Source organism: Myripristis murdjan, chromosome 24 (assembly GCF_902150065.1).
Source record: "Myripristis murdjan chromosome 24, fMyrMur1.1, whole genome shotgun sequence".
Lineage (NCBI taxonomy): Eukaryota > Metazoa > Chordata > Actinopteri > Holocentriformes > Holocentridae > Myripristis > Myripristis murdjan.
The window spans coordinates 15021987-15042671 of record NC_044003.1 but is presented as its reverse complement, the minus strand read 5'-3'; the positions used below and the strand labels follow the sequence as shown (position 1 = coordinate 15042671).

Below are 20685 nucleotides of genomic sequence, written 5' to 3'. Positions count from 1 at the left end.
AGGCAGGGTGCACTATTGCCGTAACACTAAATACAGATATATTTATAGTTCAAGATTATACATAACGTAAAATATGGCAAGACATAATATATGAAGCTATAAATAATAATAATACCCTAAATCACATATATGTGTGACTATTGTTTGTTTCTTGATCAGGTGTGCTGTCAGGCATATTTTAAGTCTCCATAAAGCTGGGTGGGTCCTTCAGGACGTTAGCGGTTTTTGTAGTCGTTCGCTCAGTCGGGCCGAGCGTTTGACGGGAGAGGTGTCGGCACACACAAAACACAAGTGCGGGTAAGCTTAATATTAACTGTCACTGTTGATAGCAGAGTGTGGGAAAGGCAGTCTTGGTGGACATTGCCAGTGTTTTCTCTTTATGCCCAGTGCAGCTGACCGTGTCGAAAATATGTGGAAACTTTCGCCAACTAGCTAATTAGCTCACTACTGGGCTGACATAGCATTAGCTGCCTTGACGTTAACACAGCTAACACATCACAGACGCATTATGCGAGTTGGATAATTGTTTTATTGGTGTTGCTTGGAGAGAACTGTCATTATATTATGAGCCTCTCGACAGCTGCATCTGTGTCCGTGCGGGTCTGCTGATTTCTGCCCTTGTCTGTGTGAAACTGGGTGAAGGGTCACGGCCAGGCTAGGAGGTGGGGCTGGGAATGAGCTGTGATTTGGCCTAAAATAAAATGTCATCTGCTCACTCAGTTCCACCAAAACTACTTCTAATATCTACTGTCCCTCTTCTGTATGAGGAAACCAGTCTTCCATGTATGTACCATCAGCAATAGGGGAAGGGATCATCATGTTTCCAGAGTTTTTCAGAGGGGCTTGGCATGACGTTCTCCATTCAAGAAATAATATTGTACACAGTATGGCGGGTTTAGTAATAAAATCATATTTTCATATAAAATCAGATGACCTTTTACCTCTGGTGTAATATTTCGTTGTTCAAGTTACAGTCACAGTTAATATCAGGGTTGACCTTTCACCCAGAAAAGAACTATTTATTTTCTGGCTGTATACCTAGTGTGATTATATTAATTTACATTATTTTACATAGGGCTGTGCAGTATGACCTAAATCACATATTCCGATGGAGGTCATTTCCTATGTCGATAACAAAACATATCAGAAATTCCATCTTGTAAAATAGGTGTGATGATGGAAGGACTTTGTTGGCTATCGGTACATCTGTCCTGAGGCTGGCAAATTTTTTTCCCAGCAAAAACAGTGCCTGAATGTGTGAGTCAATCACATAGGCCAATTACTTATGTGTCACTACCCTGTAAGTGTGTGTGGCTCCTGCAGAGGCTTATTGCACCTTTCCAAAACTTAGTTAGTTTATGTTGCCGAGGTTCATGCTGCTGTCCAGATGAACATAAACCATCGTCCAAATGAGGAACAAATACACTGCCGCATTATTTTCTGATTGTTTTGACTTTTAATGCCATAGCTGGTGGTTTTCAGTCCAGCTGAGGTGGAAACGAGACTGTTCATCCCTGTCAAAGAACAGAGCAGGAGATTACATTAATAGGTCATGGAAGTACTCCAATGCACTCCAGCTTGATTATGGAATAGCGTATAAATATGAATTATGGCTATGAATTTTGTGATTAATAATGAGGATATTTTTCTTTGCAGAATATAATGGCTTCCATGCTGCTGAATTCTCTGCGGAACTGCCCAGTCTGCCCTGCCTGGGCTGTACAGTCTGGTGAGTCCAAAATATAAAAATTCCGCTTCCATTTTGGGATCAATTTCAGGCAGGAATGGGCTGAATACTGGGTATTTGAAGTTATCCTGCGACAAGGGTGGTGGGCGGTGCTTGTACATGAGTGTTTCTAGTGCCCTCAGACTGGACCCCGTATGTCATGGTGCATGGAGGGTAGCTAGTTCATATAAGTTACTATTGTTGTATTGTCCGCCCCCACCAGAACATAATGCCCACTGAGAAACAGAAGAAAGATATCCAGCTACGAGCCTCAGATAATTTATTTCGGATCGCTGGAGGCTCCTGCTCCAGAGACGTCTCACTGACCATCCAACTTATATTCCACCACAGCCCGACAACCTCAGATTTATAGTGACTACCTTCCAAGTTAGAATGGAGCCCATTGGCACCCCCTTTGCCAGGAAATCTGGATGCTGCCAGTGGCACAGTGGCACAGTGGCACAGTGCCATTACGCATTCCACCGTTACACACACTGGCATGTAGACTAATAGTAGCAGCACACATCTCCTGCCTCTGCGAGTGACACATGCCTAGGTGGTTCTGAATCTGGGGGCAGATCTGTTGTCCAGTGTCACACTGCTATTCAGAGAACGGACGCTGCATCCAGTTTTTGTGAGGCAAGTGTGGATGCACTACGGCCCAGCCACAGTGGATCTGTTTGCATCAATAGAATCGCATAGTGTCAGCTGTTTAAAATTAAAAAAACAAAAAAAAAAAAAAAACAAAGGTATTTGAATACTGATCTTGGCATCTATTGCCATGGCAACGATTGAAGCTTCAAAGCATTCGGGTCAGCCCAAATTCTTGGTGCATCCACTCCTGACGACAACAGTAGTGCGTTTTAATCAGCTTTGGTCCAAAGACGGAACCCTAAAGACAAATTGACCCACAGATACTATTAAACTGTTTTGTAACATCAGTATGTGATGTTCAGTGAATTATTTGTAATTTTGACCTGAGTCATCTACGTCTGCTTTAGTTAGTGATATCATGCAATTCTCAGAATGCCTTTTGGGGCATGAACTTTCACTCAAAGGTAGGCATCTGTTCCTATTAGTGTAAGTAGTGTGTCAACTAATTTGTAAACTCAGTGGCATATCAGCTGTGTTCCTATTTGAAAAACACAACATGGCTTGTGGTTACATTCAATTCTGGTCTGTTGAGGCCACTGTCAGTGGAGAAATTGGGATCTCTGCCTCTTTTACGATACATTTCTCCCTGTATGATAGCTGAATGTTGATGCAACATCGTGAGTCAGGTCTCGCTCTTTGCTGAAGTTTACTGCTGATGATATCTGCAAAATTTTATACAATTCAAATCCATTGTAGCTGCATTGGAAATATCTTGCCATAATGTGACATTGTCTATGTTGGACATTTAATCACAAGAATCAGAAAATGCATTACCAGACCCAGAAATGCAAGTTACATAGAGAGATGTTTTCTTAAACAGTGTCACTTTTTTTAAAAAAAGGTTTTTAATATTCCTAATATTCCTTTTACTGAATTCTGGTGCTTGATTCAAAATACAGAGCTCTGCGTTAAAAAGTGATTTGTGGTGACAAATGTGGTCACAGTGTTACATGCTCATGATGACATATGCGCAGCACTGTGTGAATTGTGCTAAAGTGATTGAAGTTAGGTAAAGTGTCTCCATTGACTGAGTTGAAGATGATATGGAATGTCTGTCTGTCTGTCTACAGCGGCTCGTTCTCTCAGTACGACAGTACAGCTCCAGGCTCAGGGTAAGTCGTCTCCCCTGCTAATGGGATAGCAGTTTCATTAATGCTTCTCTAGCCAATGTTTGCGCTTAGGTAGGCCAAGTGCCAATGTTAGAACTCTAGCACCAAAATCATTTTGCTTGATGTCAGTGAACTGCACACTAATTGTGCCTAAGCTGCTTGTCTTCAGTGGCTTTTTGGTCTGGGGTTGGTTTAATAATAATAATAATGATGATAATAATGATAATTTGCAAACATTCTCAGTTATCCTTGTTCAGACCTGTATTCACTTTTTGCTTTTAGGAGACAATTTAGTATTTTGTGTCAAGAGTGACAAGAGCACTTCCATCAGTGATCATACGGAACCCAAAGTATTATTTAATTTGAACCAACAGGACAAAAAAATCAATGTTTTGTACTTCTAATATTGCACATGGAATAATCTTTGGAATAATTTTCCTGTCCCAGTTTGTGATTCAGGGTGTAATTTCACATTGAAAGTCCTGTCTAGCATTTAAAATAACACGGTGCAAATATATTTATCCTCACTGGCCAAGGGTGAATTAAGGAGAGGGAAGTAGGACAGGTGACTCCCCACTGGCCTTTTTTTGCAAGGAGAAAATGTTAGTTAACTCTTTGCCTCTGTTGATTTTCAGTCTAAGCTCATGCAAAATTATCTTACCCAGCTAGAATATGAATGGTAATGCCATGGGCTTTGGAAATGGCAGCCAAATTAACGCTTTAGGCTAGATTCCAAACACGCAAATCAACAGGTTCTCTTGGAGGTTTTTTTTTTTAAGCTTTAGGAAAATATACACAATTCTTAAAAATTCCCTTTTAATCAGTTTTAGAAGAGACATTATTTAATGTTAATTGTTTAATTGTAATATGACTCACAATATACTGTATTACAAGCAAAGGTGTCAAGTTAGCTGATGGCTTCAATTAGCAATATTCCATATTAAGTGTTTTTTTTTTTTTTTTTTTTTTTTTTTTTTTGCATCTTGTTAGTTTGCTGCTGGTTTATACTGACGCAACTTTCATTACATTAGCGATGTTTATTCACCAAAAGGCTGGCTCTTTCAAGTTTGTTTCTTTATTTTGGTTTTTAAATTGGTCTTAATTGAATTCAAAGCACTAGTTAATAGGTCTTAAAACATGAAAACTTGAATTTGGCTTTGTGAAACTAACAGCTACCATGTAATATCTCACCTTCTTTGCCTTTACATGTATACAGTTTGAGAATAAACTGTCCACATTCATTGGAATATTTACAAAATACATAATTATGTTAATTATGTTTTTTGGTCTGTCTGTCTTCAGTTCAGACCAAGAGCAAGAAGACGCTGGCCCGGCCCAATGTGAAGAATATAGTGCTGGTAGAAGGAGTCCGAACCCCTTTCCTGCTGTCTGGAACCACGTACGTCTCCATTGTACTGCTGTGGCCTAAGTACCCTGAGTGGAGGCATTGGTCAGGATTTTCAGATCATGTAATGAGTGAGAGGATAAAAAACTGTTGAAGAATGATCAGCATACTTCAGGAGCAAAGCTGAATCAACTGGAAACACTGATTGATTAATTACAGAGGCTTGAAGGTGAACCCTCTCTGGCTTGTCTTACAGATACAGTGACCTGATGCCCCATGACCTGGCCAGAGCAGCTCTACAGTAAGTGTGTGTGTGTGTGTGTGTGTGTTTGTGTGTGTGTGTGTGTGTGTGTGTGTGTGTGTGTGTGTGTGTGTGTGTGTGTGTGTGTGTGTGTGTGTGTGTGTGTGTGTGTGTGTGTGTGTGTACTTCCCATTGCTGCAGAATATCTTTTGCAACACTTCAATTCAAACTAGCTGACACATTGTCTGTCACAATCCTGCTACTCAAACTTTTAAGGCTGTTTTATGGTTGTAAGACGTGTCAGGGTTTGTACAGAAAGTGTTGGACGTTACTGAAGCTTCTACACCTAAACAAAGCAGTTTTGTTCTGTTATGTTGTTTGTTGTAGCATCTTAGAGTAGCATCAGTCATACAGGTGAGGAGATTTCCTTACCTTTTCAGTCTCTCTTCAAACCCATCTATAATTTACCAACCAACAAGCTTTTTACCACTTTCTGCCAACTTTTTACATTTTCATATACACTCAGTGGCAATTTTATTAGGTCCACCTGTACAATCTAACGCTATTCAATGCAACAGCTCTGCCATAAATTGTACCTTTTACGCAAGTTTATAATGTTCAGTTTTTGTCAACATTGTCAGGAATGTTGACATTTTAATTTCATTATACAACTTGTTGTATAATGACGAATAAACTTTCTTGTATTCCTTGTATTCCTTGTAATATGTAGATTTAATTCTGTTTATTATTGAAGTTGTAGTTTGTAGAAGTCTTGTACTGGACTACATTATATTAAGAGGTGTTTCTAATTTTTTGTCCTCCCTATCTATATATGTATGAGAGGGACAGAATACTAGAAACACCTCAATAAAATGCAGTCCAGTACAACAGCACCACTAAGTATGAGCTCAATGCCAAACGTAGAAGTGAATGAACACCTCTATCACTGTGACAAAAAGAAAAACTGAGCATTTTAGGCATCATAAAAGTAAACTTTATGGCAGAGCATTTGTGTTGTATTGTATTAGATTGTACAGGAGTACCTAATAAAGTGGTCACTGAGTGTATTTTCGACTTGTGTTACCAAAAAAAAAAGTTACACAGCTATTTCCATTTCTACAGCAATGATGGAGCTCTTGGTCCATCTGACCAATGAAAATATAACATAATAAAAGACGTCTGAAATGGTGTCTCAACAGGTGCAAGACACTGTCAGATGACAGTTTTCTGTCTTTCAAGTGGATTTTGGACATCAAACAGTGTCAACAGACACGTCATTCAATGATAAAACAACCTTTAGGCTATTTGCGCAAGAGAATAATTTTTCCTGTTTATTTAATACAGTGTTGTAACCTTTTTCCATTTTGTCTCCTCCAGGGGTCTACTGCACAGGACCGCTATTCCTAAAGACGTCGTAGACTACATCATCTATGGGACTGTCATTCAGGAGGTTAAGACCAGCAATGTGGCAAGAGAGGTATTCATACACATTTATATCATTTGGATGACAAACCTGTGTGTATGTTTTAATGACTTGACTTACTTAAACCTCAGTACTAACTTTTATCCCTCCACATTGAGCCATAGTAATTATTCTGGGTATGGAAATTATAGGTGTCAAGTTTTCTAGGTTTTCTATTCTTAAGGAAGAAAGTCAGGCAACATCAGCTGACTCAGGTCCCAAGGCTACATAGAATAAAAATGGAAATAAGCTCCAGTGTTGGGCCTAGTATTGTCATAATTGAAATTTCAAAAATATTTGATATAATTCAGCATTGGATTCTAAAAATGTTCAATAGTTGTTCAAAATTGTTGTATAAGTGTGGAATGCTGCAGTCAGAGTCAAACAGCTGAAAACATGACACAAGAATTAATTGATCCACCACATCATGAACTGAATCCCGATGCACCTAAACTGGTGAACTAACTGGTGCAAAATACAAATCTGTTCAGAGCTTTTCATTATCATTGCACAAAATGTGTTTGAAATAGGACTTTTTATAGTGGCATAGTGGTGAACACTGTCTGATTCATTGGAGTGTTCATATAGCAGTCCTGAGAAAGTATCAAATTGTGTGTCAAATTTGAAAGTGTGTCAAATATTTTTATCTTCTAGTTCACCCAATATTTTTTTTTTTTAGCTCTGGCTCAGTATTTAACACAGACTGGAGACCTTGGGCTCTATCTTTCACACTGCGCTACCCGTTGCCACTACCCGCTACCACTACCCGCTACCTGTGAATTATGCATTTAGCAGCTTCCACTATCCCTAAACGGTATCTTGCGGCCACACTACCCGCTATACATTACGCCGACTCCTTTATTTGCGCCTGGAAGTGTGCCCGTGGGCGTGTTCATGCACTTTCCCTACAATTGCTATCATGACCACACACGTTAGGGAAAGCAGATAGTGGTTCCTCAGGACCACCTGCTATCCCATTTGGGCTTTTACAAAAGTGCGCCCAGGTGGCTTAAATGCGCGTCCACTTGGACACATGTGGACGTGCACATGCGGCTCCACCTCCCCACTTAAGTCGCCTATAAAAAGCCACCTTGCTTTAGCCTCAGTTGAACCCCTGAGAAAATGGCAGAGATAGTACTAAATCGCGACCTTCGTCTCTCCATCACAGGTTTCGGTTTGAGGATTTGGGATAGCGCAGCCTGCTCTTAAAGGCAATGGCATCTGGCACACTGATTGGTTTAATTGGCGTAATGCCCAAAGCACGCCTATGCATAATGTAACAGGTAGCGCAAGTGTTTTAGGGATAAAGGCAGGTGTGCAAGATAGCAACTTTTGCGGGGGAATGCCTCTTACGCAATGCTAAATCCCCAAATAACGGGTTTAGGGACTCTGATGCAAGATAGGGCCCCTTGGGTCTGATGGGGCCAACAAAGGCAATATTTTCATATTTGGGTGTACTATTCCCCTTCGTTTTTATATTGGTGTAATGATGATGATGTGTGTGTGTGTGTGTGTGTGTGTGTGTGTGTTTCTTTCAGGCAGCACTGGGTGCAGGTTTCTCTGATAAGATCCCATCTCACACTGTCACCATGGCTTGTATCTCCTCCAACCAGGCCATGACCTCAGGTATGTCTTGATGTTTTACTTTTCAACTTTTAAGGTAGCATGAATTTATTTTGATACTGGAATAGGAGGACTGTAGAGCTGTGTGTGTGTGTTCTTTATTTTAATATTGTCAGACGAAATTGGTTTACTTATTCTCCAGGCAAAGGCACACCTTAAAAAAAAACAAGGTATAAGGTTGATAATAAGTTCAGCAGGTCCCAGGAAAAAGAAAAAGAAGCGGGCAGGCTTCACCTTGAAAGCAATATAATGCAATTGCCAACAAATTTAAATTTATTTGATTGCTATAATTGCAGTCTTCTGAATATTTAGCTTTTAGGGGAATAATTTGTCAAATTAATTTAGCAGGTGTAGTGCAAAAAGAAGAGATTGTTATGGATCAAGTACAATAACTTATCACCTGCATATAAAGCTCTGTCCATCTGCTCAATAAATAACTTCTGTGTCGTTCTACATCCAAATACTGAGTTAATATAGTAAATTTGAGAGGAATTTCCTGGCTGGTCCCACATTGTAACTGAAAAAAGGGTTATATTTTTTTCATTCATTTGTAATGCTGCTATAGGACAGGAATATAGAATTGTCATCTTGACAAAACATGCTCATGGGTACAAGGCAGGTATACCCACTCTATCTGATCAAAAGTCCTCTCAACATCCATATATATCATAACTCATGAGCAGATGGAAAAAGAGGAATTATAACAAGTCTACAACAAGGAAAGAGGATTGTACAAACTGCATTCCCATGGATTTTAAGCTATCTAAAATGTACTAGGTTTTTATCAACCACCCCCATCTCTGTATGTCCTCCACTCCTCTGTCCTCCTTTTCATTCTTTCTGTCTAGCCGTTGGCCTCATCGCTGCCGGCCAGTGTGATGCTGTAGTAGCTGGTGGAGTCGAGTTCATGTCTGATGTCCCCATCCGTCACAGCCGCAAGATGAGGAAGACCATGCTGTCCCTTAACAAGGCTAAGACCCTTGGTCAGAGGCTTAGTCTGCTCGGCAGCATCCGACTAGCCCACCTCTCCCCAGAGGTACACACACACTCTAAATGCACCACTTTTTATTTTGGTGTAAAATATCAGATTGTTCCTTTTTCGCAAATGGGATATTAGAACTTCTGAATAGAGAAAATGAATCTTAATCCATTTTTGTTCAGTCATCCCAAAGTAAAAGTTGAACTCTACACTATATTGTGCAGTGAGGTTAACTAGTTTGACTCACTCAACATATTCAACTTAGTATTTTGCTTCTTAAACTATGAGTAATAAACTATATATAGTTCATTACTCATTATCAGTGCATTTTTGGCGACCCCACACCATATTTTGAAATCCAGTGAGTCCAGGCTTGGTTGGTTAGTCTTAGCCACATTTTAAGTCTTCAGAATTCCCTCACAGTCACATTATTTCTGGTTATGACCATCAGTGCTGAGGCCGATTACCCTTGTGAGATGCTTTCTGTATCTGTACTTTATAATTTCTTATCCTTGCTGCTTTTAATGCCTTGCCTCAAATAATATTGTCATAATGCCTAAATTTTAAGATTCAATACTAGTATCAGCCCAGGTATTACAGAAAAAAAATGTGTTCTTTAGTAATATTACAATCATGCAAGAGCCATTGATAGTTTATTTGAAGAGAGGGAAGAGTACTGGTTCTGCAGGTTCCACAAATCAGCTAGAGCTGCACTTCTTCCTAATGGGTTCAGAAAGGTCTGTCAACAGGAACATACAAATGACTGAACACTATACCTTTGGATTCTGCTTTTGATTGACCATTGACATGTAGCACCCCTTCCTGACTGTTACCTCCATACTGTGTGTGTGTGTGTGTGTGTGTGTGTAGCTTCCTGCTGTGGCTGAGTTCTCAACATCTGAGACTATGGGCCACAGTGCTGATCGTTTGGCTGCTGCGTTTGGGGTTTCCCGGGTGGAGCAGGATGAGTTCGCTCTGCGATCACACAGTCTGGCCAAGAAGGCCCAGGATGCTGGGCTGCTGCAGGACGTCATCTCCTTTAAAGTGCCAGGTAAACATTCCCTCACTCATTGAAATGCATGACTATATACATATCTTTTCCAGTCTTTTTTTTTTTTTTTTTTCCAACCATAATGATTTTTGGGCAGCAATTGCCCAAGTAAATTTCGGCTGTGGATCACTCCTATCTACTTGTCTAAAATATACACTCCATCCATACATCAGTCTGTCTATCCATCATCATTCCACTATTTTCAAAATTACATTGATGGTCCAGCGGTGGCATTACCATTACAAATCAAAATTATACCAAGACAATCAATGTACACAGCAAATGTAATATAATATAAATACAAAAGTACTAGCCGGTTGGCAATACACCTTTCCAACAAATCGAAAATGTAAGGACCATGTGAGATTGACCTGTAATTATTCAAACAACGGGCACGAGGTTGGGCTTTTTTAATACTGATTTAACAGTAGCAGCTTTGATGGTTGAAGGGTTAGCACCAGTGGAGAGTGACCTGTCGATACTGAGATTAAGGTGACCTACAGTAAACAAGGGAATTATTCCCTCAGATCACTTGCAATACGATCCTCATTCAAATCCAATGGTAGGTTAATCAAGTGGAGTAGGGGATAGGGGAGTTGGTGAGGAAGTTTAGTTTTAGTAGTGTTGTCTCTATGTCGACTGTAGTAGGGAATGTGATGACTAATAGAAGGGTAATAAACTTGTAATAAAATTATAGTAATAACTGACTAGTAGAAGGACAATAAACTTGTAAATCAAATAGGATGAGACATAGAAATGTGACACAGCAAAACCACAGGCTAAGACTAGGACCATGGTGTTACCACTAATATATGTGGGCTGATGGATAAAATCAAAACTGTCAGTGAGAGAGGAGGAGGCCATCTAATTAATGGCACCTGTGATGCAACACACAGCGGTGGGCAGTAAGTGCTTCCCTTTCTCCAGTGCAGATACTACCTGAATACAGAGGTGACGTTTGTAACCTAGCCTCTGCAGCACTAGCTGACTGTTACACTCATCTGATTATCACTTATTGTTTGAATTTAACATGACATGCAGTCAATCATAATATATGCCATTTCAAAGTATCACATGTCATGGCACCCATCATTCAACGGTGTCCAGTGTGTTAATATGTTACCTTTTCCTTCCCAGGTCGTGACATTGTTTCCCAGGACAACGGCATCCGCCCGTCCTCCATGGAGCAGATGGCCAAACTGAAGCCAGCCTTCATCAAACCCCATGGCACAGTCACCGCTGCCAACTCTTCCTTCCTGGTAAACACACACGCATATGCATCTGCACCCTACATGCTGGGTCTGCTTGCTGTTGGAACCAGTTTAGTAGACCAAATGACCAGCTTTTGCTGATTGATCACTAAATATGGATGCTGTATAAGGTTTACATTTACATTTTTGCTATTTTATTTGTGTGTTTTCTTAGACTGATGGTGCCTCTGCTGTCCTCATCATGTCTGAAGAGAAAGCCTTGGCCATGGGTTACAAGCCCAAAGCCTATCTCAGGTAACTTCACTCTCTGGATGGCAGAATGCTCTCAAATTTACCCAATGTTACTATCAGGTGATGTGCTGACTATGTTGTGTTTTTTTTTCCCCTCTCAGAGACTTTGTGTATGTGTCCCAGGACCCCAAAGACCAGCTGCTGTTGGGGTGAGTCCTTTCGCAACCTATCCACCTCACTGATTTCCAGTTTAAAAATTCAAGTTCTGTCATTGTCTTTTAGCATCCATATCAGTTAAAACTCCATTACATAGTTATAGGTCAACCAGCAAATTAGCCCCTGCAGTTCCATTTCAGCCTTGCACTGAAGTAAATAAAACCTCGCATGAAGTGTCATCTAATTTCTCTAAACAACTCATAATTAAGTGTTTTATAGCCACTTACACTGTGATTGAGTCTGCCAGGAGGGCAAGCTGTCGATTAGCTGTTGATATTGTAAACATGGTAAAGACATGTCCTTGTTCTTGTCATGTTAGATGAGAAGTCATAGTTCTTTCCTCTATATAAATTATATTACATTAAGAGGTAATTCAAGACATTTGGATGCATGCAATTGTTTGGCTACAAAACACTTGATCTTTAGCCCCATATACTGCAGTTGTTTAGGTGAGAACTGAGATAGAGAAATGGTGTGGAGTGGGAATCACAGTGTAACTTGGGATACAATACTGTCATGATATTTAACCCACAATAACAATAGCATCACAGTACAGGCATTTCTGCAATATGCAGTATATTGTAAGATAAGCAGCTATGATACATCACCATATCTGTAACTGAAGAGGAAAAAATACCCTGGAAAGACAAGATAATGTTCCAGTAAGCAGGAATCAGTCTTGTTTTTCAGTGTCTTAACATGCACAGCGACTGCAACGTGCACATGACAGAACAGTTCCAGTTCAAATACCTAAAGGCACAGAACAAATACGACTCATGGTAACTCAGTGAGCTATCTGTGCAAATAAGTTGAAAACCCAAATGTTGATACCTGTTGCAAGTGTGTTGGGAACAACACACTTGCATTATCAACTCATTGTTCCACCCCTACTAGTGGTTCAATGTATTGTGTGTTTGTTCATTAGATTAACTTTAATGGAGTTTTTACTAATATTGCTGTAACTAGACAATGACAGTGACTGTTTCTTTAAAGAGCTTATGTTTGCATTGTGGTGGTTTATGAAAATCGCAAAAAGCTTACATTTGCTGAAGACATTAGTCATGTTGTTGTCTTTCACGGTTGTCTGTTTGACTCCTGCAGGCCAACATATGGCACACCCAAGGTGCTGGAGCGCGCTGGGTTGACCATGAGCGACATTGATGTCTTTGAGTTCCACGAGGCATTTGCAGTAAGTATATTTGGGGAAAAGTTTGTGTATGCTCGACTTCTATAGTAGTGAGTGAGTGTTTGTGTCTTTATGAATATCCTGTCAATCTTCAAGATACTGTAATTTATAGATAAGCAGTTTTTTTATAATTGAAGTGGAGGTATTGATCTTGTGTCTGTGTTTGGCTCAATCCCATTGTGGCCTGCGTTATTCATCAGCATGAATGTTTGAGGAGATGTGGAGTAAGATTTGACTGGTCCACTCCACATCCTGCACTTAGTGCTTTTGGGACGATAGAAATCAATGTGTTTCCTGTCTGGTGTCTATGGTAACTCTGAGGTTGTATACTTGTGTGTGTTTTCCAGGGCCAGATCATGGCTAATCTGAAGGCTATGGACTCAGACTGGTTTGCCCAGACATACATGGGCAGGAAATCAAAGGTAAAGACAGCTTGTGCATGTTTTTCTGGGTTATGTCAGAATAGACCCATACATCTGGGTGTTTGTGAAGCACTGCTGATACAGGCTAATCTTGCTGCAAGTCTGTCTAAATACCCAGTTATGTTACAAGCATTACAAGTTACTTTTAGAGGAACAAATTTACATCACATGAAATTTTAATGATTCAAGTGGGGAAATCAGATCATAGGAGAATTAGGATGTAGCCACTGCATGATAAGTTTGTCACCACACTACAATGCTTGTACATCCTAACCAGTCTTAAAAAGCAATAATGATAATGACAGATGTCACAGATTTTTTCTTTTTGGTTTATCAGATGTAAATACCCTCACATTAAATGATTAGGAAAAAAACAGAGGTTACCCTGCCGAGTCCTGAAAGATGACTTGCCTCAGGACTTCTACTGTTGCAGGAACCTGTGCAATCAAACATGAATCAATATGTATTAATATGCTCAGTAATTAGGGTTGTAATGATTTATTCATTGCATTGATGCATCAAATTGTAAATTCTGCCAATTCAACTGCATTGATCTAAAATAAGTAAATAGAAGGAATCACTTTTACTTTGGCTTGAATCGATATGAAATGCTTTTAATCAGCTAATTCACAGCTCTTTAAGAACAAAGAAGATTCAGTATGCTGATGTATAAGAATATTGTGTGTAGTTGTTGCAGGTTTTTTTTTTCTTTGTTTATTTCTTTTTGGGGGCAGGGAATAAATAATGGTTAAATAATTTCATTGTCTAATTATTTCATATTCCGAAACAAAACAAAACAAAAAAAACACAAAAGAATTTGGCCAAAGCTTTACCTGGACAGACCCAATTAGCATGGGCAGAAGCAAATGTTAGGCTCGCAACTTAGATTCATCATAGAACCTAAGTTCCCAAGTCATTAGCAAAAATTAACATTAAAATCATTTTTTAATCTAACTTCTCCAGGTCACCTCACTGTAGTTTGTTTATCATTAGCGCCTCCGCTCTTGTATTAAATCTGGATCACAACACACCACCCATCAAGAGGCTGGGTCATAAGTATCTAACATGTTTGATATGATCAGGGCAAACAGCCTGATCCTCCAGTGTGTCCCTCACCTAAGTGTGGATGTCCCATTGTGTGTAGGTGGGGACTCCGCCCATGGACAAGTTCAACCTGTGGGGAGGCTCTTTGTCATTGGGCCATCCGTTCGGTGCCACTGGCTGCAGGCTGGTTACAACAGTAGCACATCGGCTGCAGAAGGAGGGTGGGCAGTACGGACTGGTGGCAGCGTGTGCTGCTGGAGGGCAGGTGAGCGATACACACGTACAACACAGCCTAGTCGTCCCGGCTATGATTGCCTTTTGCACTTACGCAAAGCACCTCTATGAGCTCTAATGAAACTCAGTTCATCACAGGATGGAGTGCAATAGGTGCAATTGGACGTGCCAGCTTGACACTTCTTACATAGTAACAGGGGCGGAGCAAACCATTCAAAAGGAGTGTGGGTGGCAGCTGTAGTGACTACTGGCGAATTACAGTACTACATTATGTAAATTGTGTAACTATAGCTGTGCACACAAACAATAAATGAACCATTAATGGCTCTTCATCAAAGCCAAACTCATAAATCATATTTGTGCTTCTACAAGCATTGTGATGTTAATGCATCGGCAATTTCACCATGATTTTGTTTGAATATACAGTACAGGCCAAAAGTTTGGACACACCTTCTCATTCAATGCGTTTTCTTCATTTTCATGACTATTTACATTGTAGATTCTCACTGAAGGCATCAAAACTATGAATGAACACATGTGGAGTTATGTACTTAACAAAAAAAGGTGAAATTACTGAAAACATGTTTTATATTCTAGTTTCTTCAAAATAGCCACCCTTTGCTCTGATTACTGCTTTGCTCACTCTTGGCATTCTCTCGATGAGCTTCAAGAGGTAGTCACCTCAAATGGTTTTCCAACAGTCTTGAAGGAGTTCCCAGAGGTGTTTAGCACTTGTTGGCCCCTTTGCCTTCACTCTGCGGTCCAGCTCACCCCAAACCATCTCGATTGGGTTCAGGTCCGGTGACTGTGGAGGCCAGGTCATCTGCCGCAGCACTCCATCACTCTCCTTCTTGGTCAAATAGCCCTTACACAGCCTGGAGGTGTGTTTTGGCTCATTGTCCTGTTGAAAAATAAATGATGGTCCAACTAAACGCAAACCGGATGGGATGGCATGTCACTGCAGGATGCTGTGGTAGCCATGCTGGTTCAGTGTGCCTTCAATTTTGAATAAATCCCCAACAGTGTCACCAGCAAAACACCCCCACACCATCACACCTCCTCCTCCATGCTTCACAGTGGGAACCAGGCATGTGGAATCCATCCGTTCACCTTTTCTGCATCTCACAAAGACACGGCGGTTGGAACCAAAGATCTCAAATTTGGACTCATCAGACCAAAGCACAGATTTCCACTGGTCTAATGTCCATTCCATGTGTTTCTTGGCCCAAACAAATCTCTTCTGCTTGTTGCCTCTCCTTAGCAGTGGTTTCCTAGCAGCTATTTGACCATGAAGGCCTGATTGGCGCAGTCTCCTCTAAACAGTTGTTCTAGAGATGGGTCTGCTGCTAGAACTCTGTGTGGCATTTATCTGGTCTCTGATCTGAGCTGCTGTTAACTTGCGATTTCTGAGGCTGGTGACTCGGATGAACTTGTCCTCAGAAGCAGAGGTGACTCTTGGTCTTCCTTTCCTGGGTTGGTCCTCATGTGTGCGAGTTTCGTTGTAGCGCTTGATGGTTTTTGCGACTCCACTTGGGGACACATTTAAAGTTTTTGCAATTTTCCGGACTGACTGACCTTCATTTCTTAAAGTAATGATGGCCACTCATTTTTCTTTAGTTAGCTGATTGGTTCTTGCCATAATATGAATTTTAACAGTTGTCCAATAGGGCTGTCGGCTGTGTAGTAACCTGACTTCTGCACAACACAACTGATGGTCCCAACCCCATTGATAAAGCAAGAAATTCCACTAATTAACCCTGATAAGGCACACCTGTGAAGTGAAAACCATTTCAGGTGACTATCTCTTGAAGCTCATTGAGAGAATGCCAAGAGTGAGCAAAGCAGTAATCAGAGCAAAGGGTAGCTATTTTAAAGAAACTAGAATATAAAACATGTTTTCAGTTATTTCACCTTTTTTTGTTAAGTACATAACTCCACATGTGTTCATTCATAGTTTTGATGCCTTCAGTGAGAATCTACAATGTAAATAGTCATGAAAATGAAGAAAACGCATTGAATGAGAAGGTGTGTCCAAACTTTTGGCCTGTACTGTATACCGCCCGGTGAGGTTGGCAAAACTGGCATGTGCTGGTCAGCCTTTTGAGTGCACCCAGTCACCCAGTATGCTTTCTATACCAGTCAACATGAAAATTTCACCAATTATGTTTTGTCATACTGATGATCAATGTGTCGGTCAGTCCATGTCAGTCAGCCCAGTGGATTCCCTATGTTTGTTTGTGTATTTATTTATTTATTTATCTATCTATTTATTTATCTATTTTTTGAAGCACTGTGCAAAGTAAATGTTTGCACATCCAACCCATTTTTGGGGCCAGGTCAGGATAGATACATATAAAAACGGAAGCAGAAAAATATCCACACTCTGGATTACAGATGCCACCATATAAATCCCTCTATAAACCCTATGATCTGTCACGTGAATCATTTGCTTGATAAACACCCTGTTGGGTCCGAACGTTGCATAGTTAGTCAAATAAAGTGTTGAGAGCTGTAATCCAGTGTGTTTTGGACCCGGCCAGATGTTATTTTAGGCCGAGTCAAGGTAGTGTATCACAATTTTAAAAAAATTATAGGCAGTAACTTGGAAAGTGCATTGTAATTTATAAAATGATTCTTGTCAAGATGAAAAAAAAATATGGCAACACTGAACACCATTTTTGTTTCTTTTTCACTTGTTTTTTTATTATTTTTATTTCACCCCAATATAATTCATTATAATTTTTTTTTTCTGTACATCTATCTCTCTATCTGTGTCATAGTGCTTTATTTATTTATTAGTCCCTCCTCTAAATTATTTATTTGTACGACTTAATGTTGTTTTGTGTTTTCCAGGGTCATGCCATGGTGATCGAGGCTTACCCCAAGTAAAGCGCTGACAAGCTCTCTGACCCATTCTACAGCTACAGCATGAAGGCTACACACACACACACACATCCATATGATCCATATCATCCATGACAGAGTGTGCATAGCAGCTCCATTTGACCTTCATTAGAGGGTGTAGGCTACAGTATGTATGGATGACTCTGTAAACATAACTTTGCTTAGAGACTGTTAAATTACAGCAGTGAATTCTCCAGGAATGTTGCCTTTGATTTTGTGGACTTTGAGGCCTTCTCATCCAGCACTATTCACCCCTTCTCACCGAGTCAGTAATGTAATATAGAAAAGTTTGAGCTTCTAAGATGATAATAATGATGTTTATATATGCTGTAATATGTTTTTTTCTTACAATCTCTTTGAATTAAAGGTGTGGTTGTAACCAGATGGCCATTCATTTCTGGGTTTGTCTTGACTCAGATTTATTTTATTTACCTCAGAAATTTTTGTTTATTTGACCTGGAAATCACATTAACGTTGGGGCACAGTTATTCTAAAAAAGAAACTGGACACAGGTGAAAACAAGAAATTTGACATCGGGTTTATGGGTTATGCTTACTGAGATTAAGACCTTAGGCCAACTAATACAGATCAGCTTATATGACATTTTCAAAAGTCAGCATTGCCTTAATCAGATCCGATGGTTAGTGTGCAGTTACATGTACTCATTGACTTGAAACTTGTGAGTAGTGTTGCATTATGGCCACACCTGTGCTGAAATGAGTAAGGAAGGCCTTGATTTATGCAAGAGCAACATCTTGCAGTATTGATGGGCCAGTTTGTACTCAGCAAGATTGATTTTGTTGTAACCTAGAACAGTGTGTGCCATAGGAAACATATATACAGTGAAACAATACTGTGGCTGTTAAGTGATGGCAAAATCTGCTTTGCCAAAATGTTGCATTTGTATCCCGGCCCTACTTGTCAGTCCTCAGACTGGCTTTGGACTCCATTAAGCTTAATTGGAAGTGAATATTGCTGTCTACATTTGACATGACCACTGATGTTAATGAGGAGGTAAAGACGAATGCTCAGGCTTCCTGGTGATTTAGAAAAACATGAATATGGAAAATTGGGAATATGACTGGCAGGTGACTTAAAAGTCTCTTTCACACACATGCACACACACCAACCTTGCAGTGGCTTCCTGATACTTGGGTGCTGGGGAGCGTCGGCGTTTAGATTAAATACAGGCAAGCTAAACTTTTCCACCAACTAAACTGTTTGTCTAATTGACTCTGCATGGTTAAATTTATATCAACACGTTGTCTCTTTTCTGTAACGCAGACTCTTTGGTGTGCATGATCCCCTTAGCGCTCACAGGGGAATCTGCACGGCACACACACACACCTACCTCAGGTCGGGGGCTTGTTAACACAAATTCAGAGCCAGACGCTTCCGTTTAAAATGTATTTAAAGATCTAATTCTTCCAGTTAAAATCCTTGACTCTGAGCGGCACGAGTTGATTAATGCAGCCTAGCCTGTCACACAGGCTACAGGCGGAGGGAATAAAACCAATGTTTTATTGCCAAGGCAAAACGGAGCTCAAATGTAAATAGCAGGGAAAGAGAGATAGGGAGGGAGAGATGGGTTTTTTTGTGTTTTTAAAGCTTCAAAACCGCCTCAACCCTGCGAGACACCGGAGACACGCAGACACACACCGACACACACCGACATAGCGGGGCCGCCTCCCCGCCTCTCCCTGCCGCAGCGGGGCTTTGATCAGACGGAGCCTTTTATGGAGAATGACTGGCGAATGCACCCGCTGCTGTCACTACAAATCTACCTCAGCGCGCTCACAGGGAAGCGGGGAAACGGAGCGGGGGGGTCGGGAAGGGGGAGGTGGGGTGGAGGCAGTGGTGGTGGGGGTGCGGAGGGGTGTCGGGGTGGAGAGAGAGTCGGTGTGCAGCGGCCTTTCATCTCGTCCTAGCCGGCTCACACGGGGCGGCACCTGCTGAAAGCTGCACTTGACTCGCGCTTCCTCCACCTGCTCCGTTTGCTCTGCGTGTGTGTGTGTGTGTGTGTGTGTGTGTGTGTGTGTGTGTGTGTGTGTGTGTGTGTGTTCGCGCGCGTGTCATGTTAAGTTTCGGTACACTGTACTAGTGTCGGAGCTCTCTTTCTCTCTCTCATTCACTCGGAGTGCGCGTGCGTAATAAGTTTCCATATAGGCCTTCTATATGATCAGTACTCCATCAATGGGTCTGCGTGGGCACGCGTGCACGTGTTCAGGTAGCTTGTACTGTGCTGTCATTATGTCCCAACTTAACTGTCGTTACGTTTCAATCCCCTGCGGGTCAGAATCCCATCTGAATGATATAACATGTACAAGCTTCTATAAATTAATCTAATTTTACTATAGGCTATGTATTATACTATGTAATATAATGTTAAACAGGTTATCATATAATGTAGTCAAAACTTAGTGGTTGTGTGAGTAAGGGTGAGATCAGGTTACTATACATGCACCAAACCTATCTTAAACCGGTAGCCCCCCAGGGGCCCTTGAGGGCCTTCCAGGGAGTCCTCAGCAAAATGAAGGACAGCTTAATTTGACTATTATGTGATCTGCAAATTGTTTCAGTACTAAAAATGTGAGTGACTATTTTAACATTATGTTTTAACCTCACAACTTATTTGTCAGTGTCAAGTATGACATTTAATAAATGTTGTACTTAATAAAAAATAAAATGTTGTTCTATGTGAGGCTCAAAAGCAGAAAATCTTTTCAAAAGAGAGTCCACGGCTTAATGAAAGTCAGCTTAGGGATCTGAAACATGTGGACGTTTGAAAAGCCAAGCACTGCATGCAAAATGAAAAAGATGCCCTCTTTCATTTCCTCTATGTTCATGCTGGGGGGCTCTATAGCAGGAAACCTGTGTGTGTGTGAGCTTTGAGGAAAATTGTATTGCACTCTGCTCATTATCTGTAATCCTGAGTAAGGTTATAGTGCTGCCAGCCAGAGAGCATCGGTGTTATATTTATATGTCATATCACAAGTTATTTAATGTCAAAATATCCGCTGCAAATGGCACCCAGACTGCACTATTGT

At 40.6% G+C, this 20685-nt stretch overlaps 1 protein-coding gene across 2 annotated transcripts; it reads left to right on the top strand.

Annotated features, from left to right (window-relative positions):
* Positions 1 to 210: 210 nt before the first annotated feature.
* On the top strand, positions 211 to 18032 carry hadhb (hydroxyacyl-CoA dehydrogenase trifunctional multienzyme complex subunit beta). 2 transcript variants are annotated; one of them, XM_030047600.1, is made up of 16 exons: positions 211 to 297; positions 1657 to 1729; positions 3451 to 3492; positions 4792 to 4888; positions 5091 to 5135; positions 6453 to 6552; positions 8076 to 8163; positions 9009 to 9196; positions 10010 to 10190; positions 11328 to 11449; positions 11616 to 11695; positions 11794 to 11841; positions 12950 to 13037; positions 13382 to 13456; positions 14601 to 14765; positions 17588 to 18032. In XM_030047600.1, the coding sequence occupies exons 2-16, from the start codon at positions 1663 to 1665 to the stop codon at positions 17621 to 17623; spliced, it is 1422 nt and encodes a 473-aa protein (XP_029903460.1). In that variant the 5' UTR covers positions 211 to 297; positions 1657 to 1662; the 3' UTR covers positions 17624 to 18032. The 2 variants fall into 2 exon arrangements, with proteins under 2 accessions (XP_029903460.1, XP_029903461.1); XM_030047601.1 differs by having other exon boundaries at positions 268 to 291.
* Positions 18033 to 20685: the final 2653 nt, after the last annotated feature.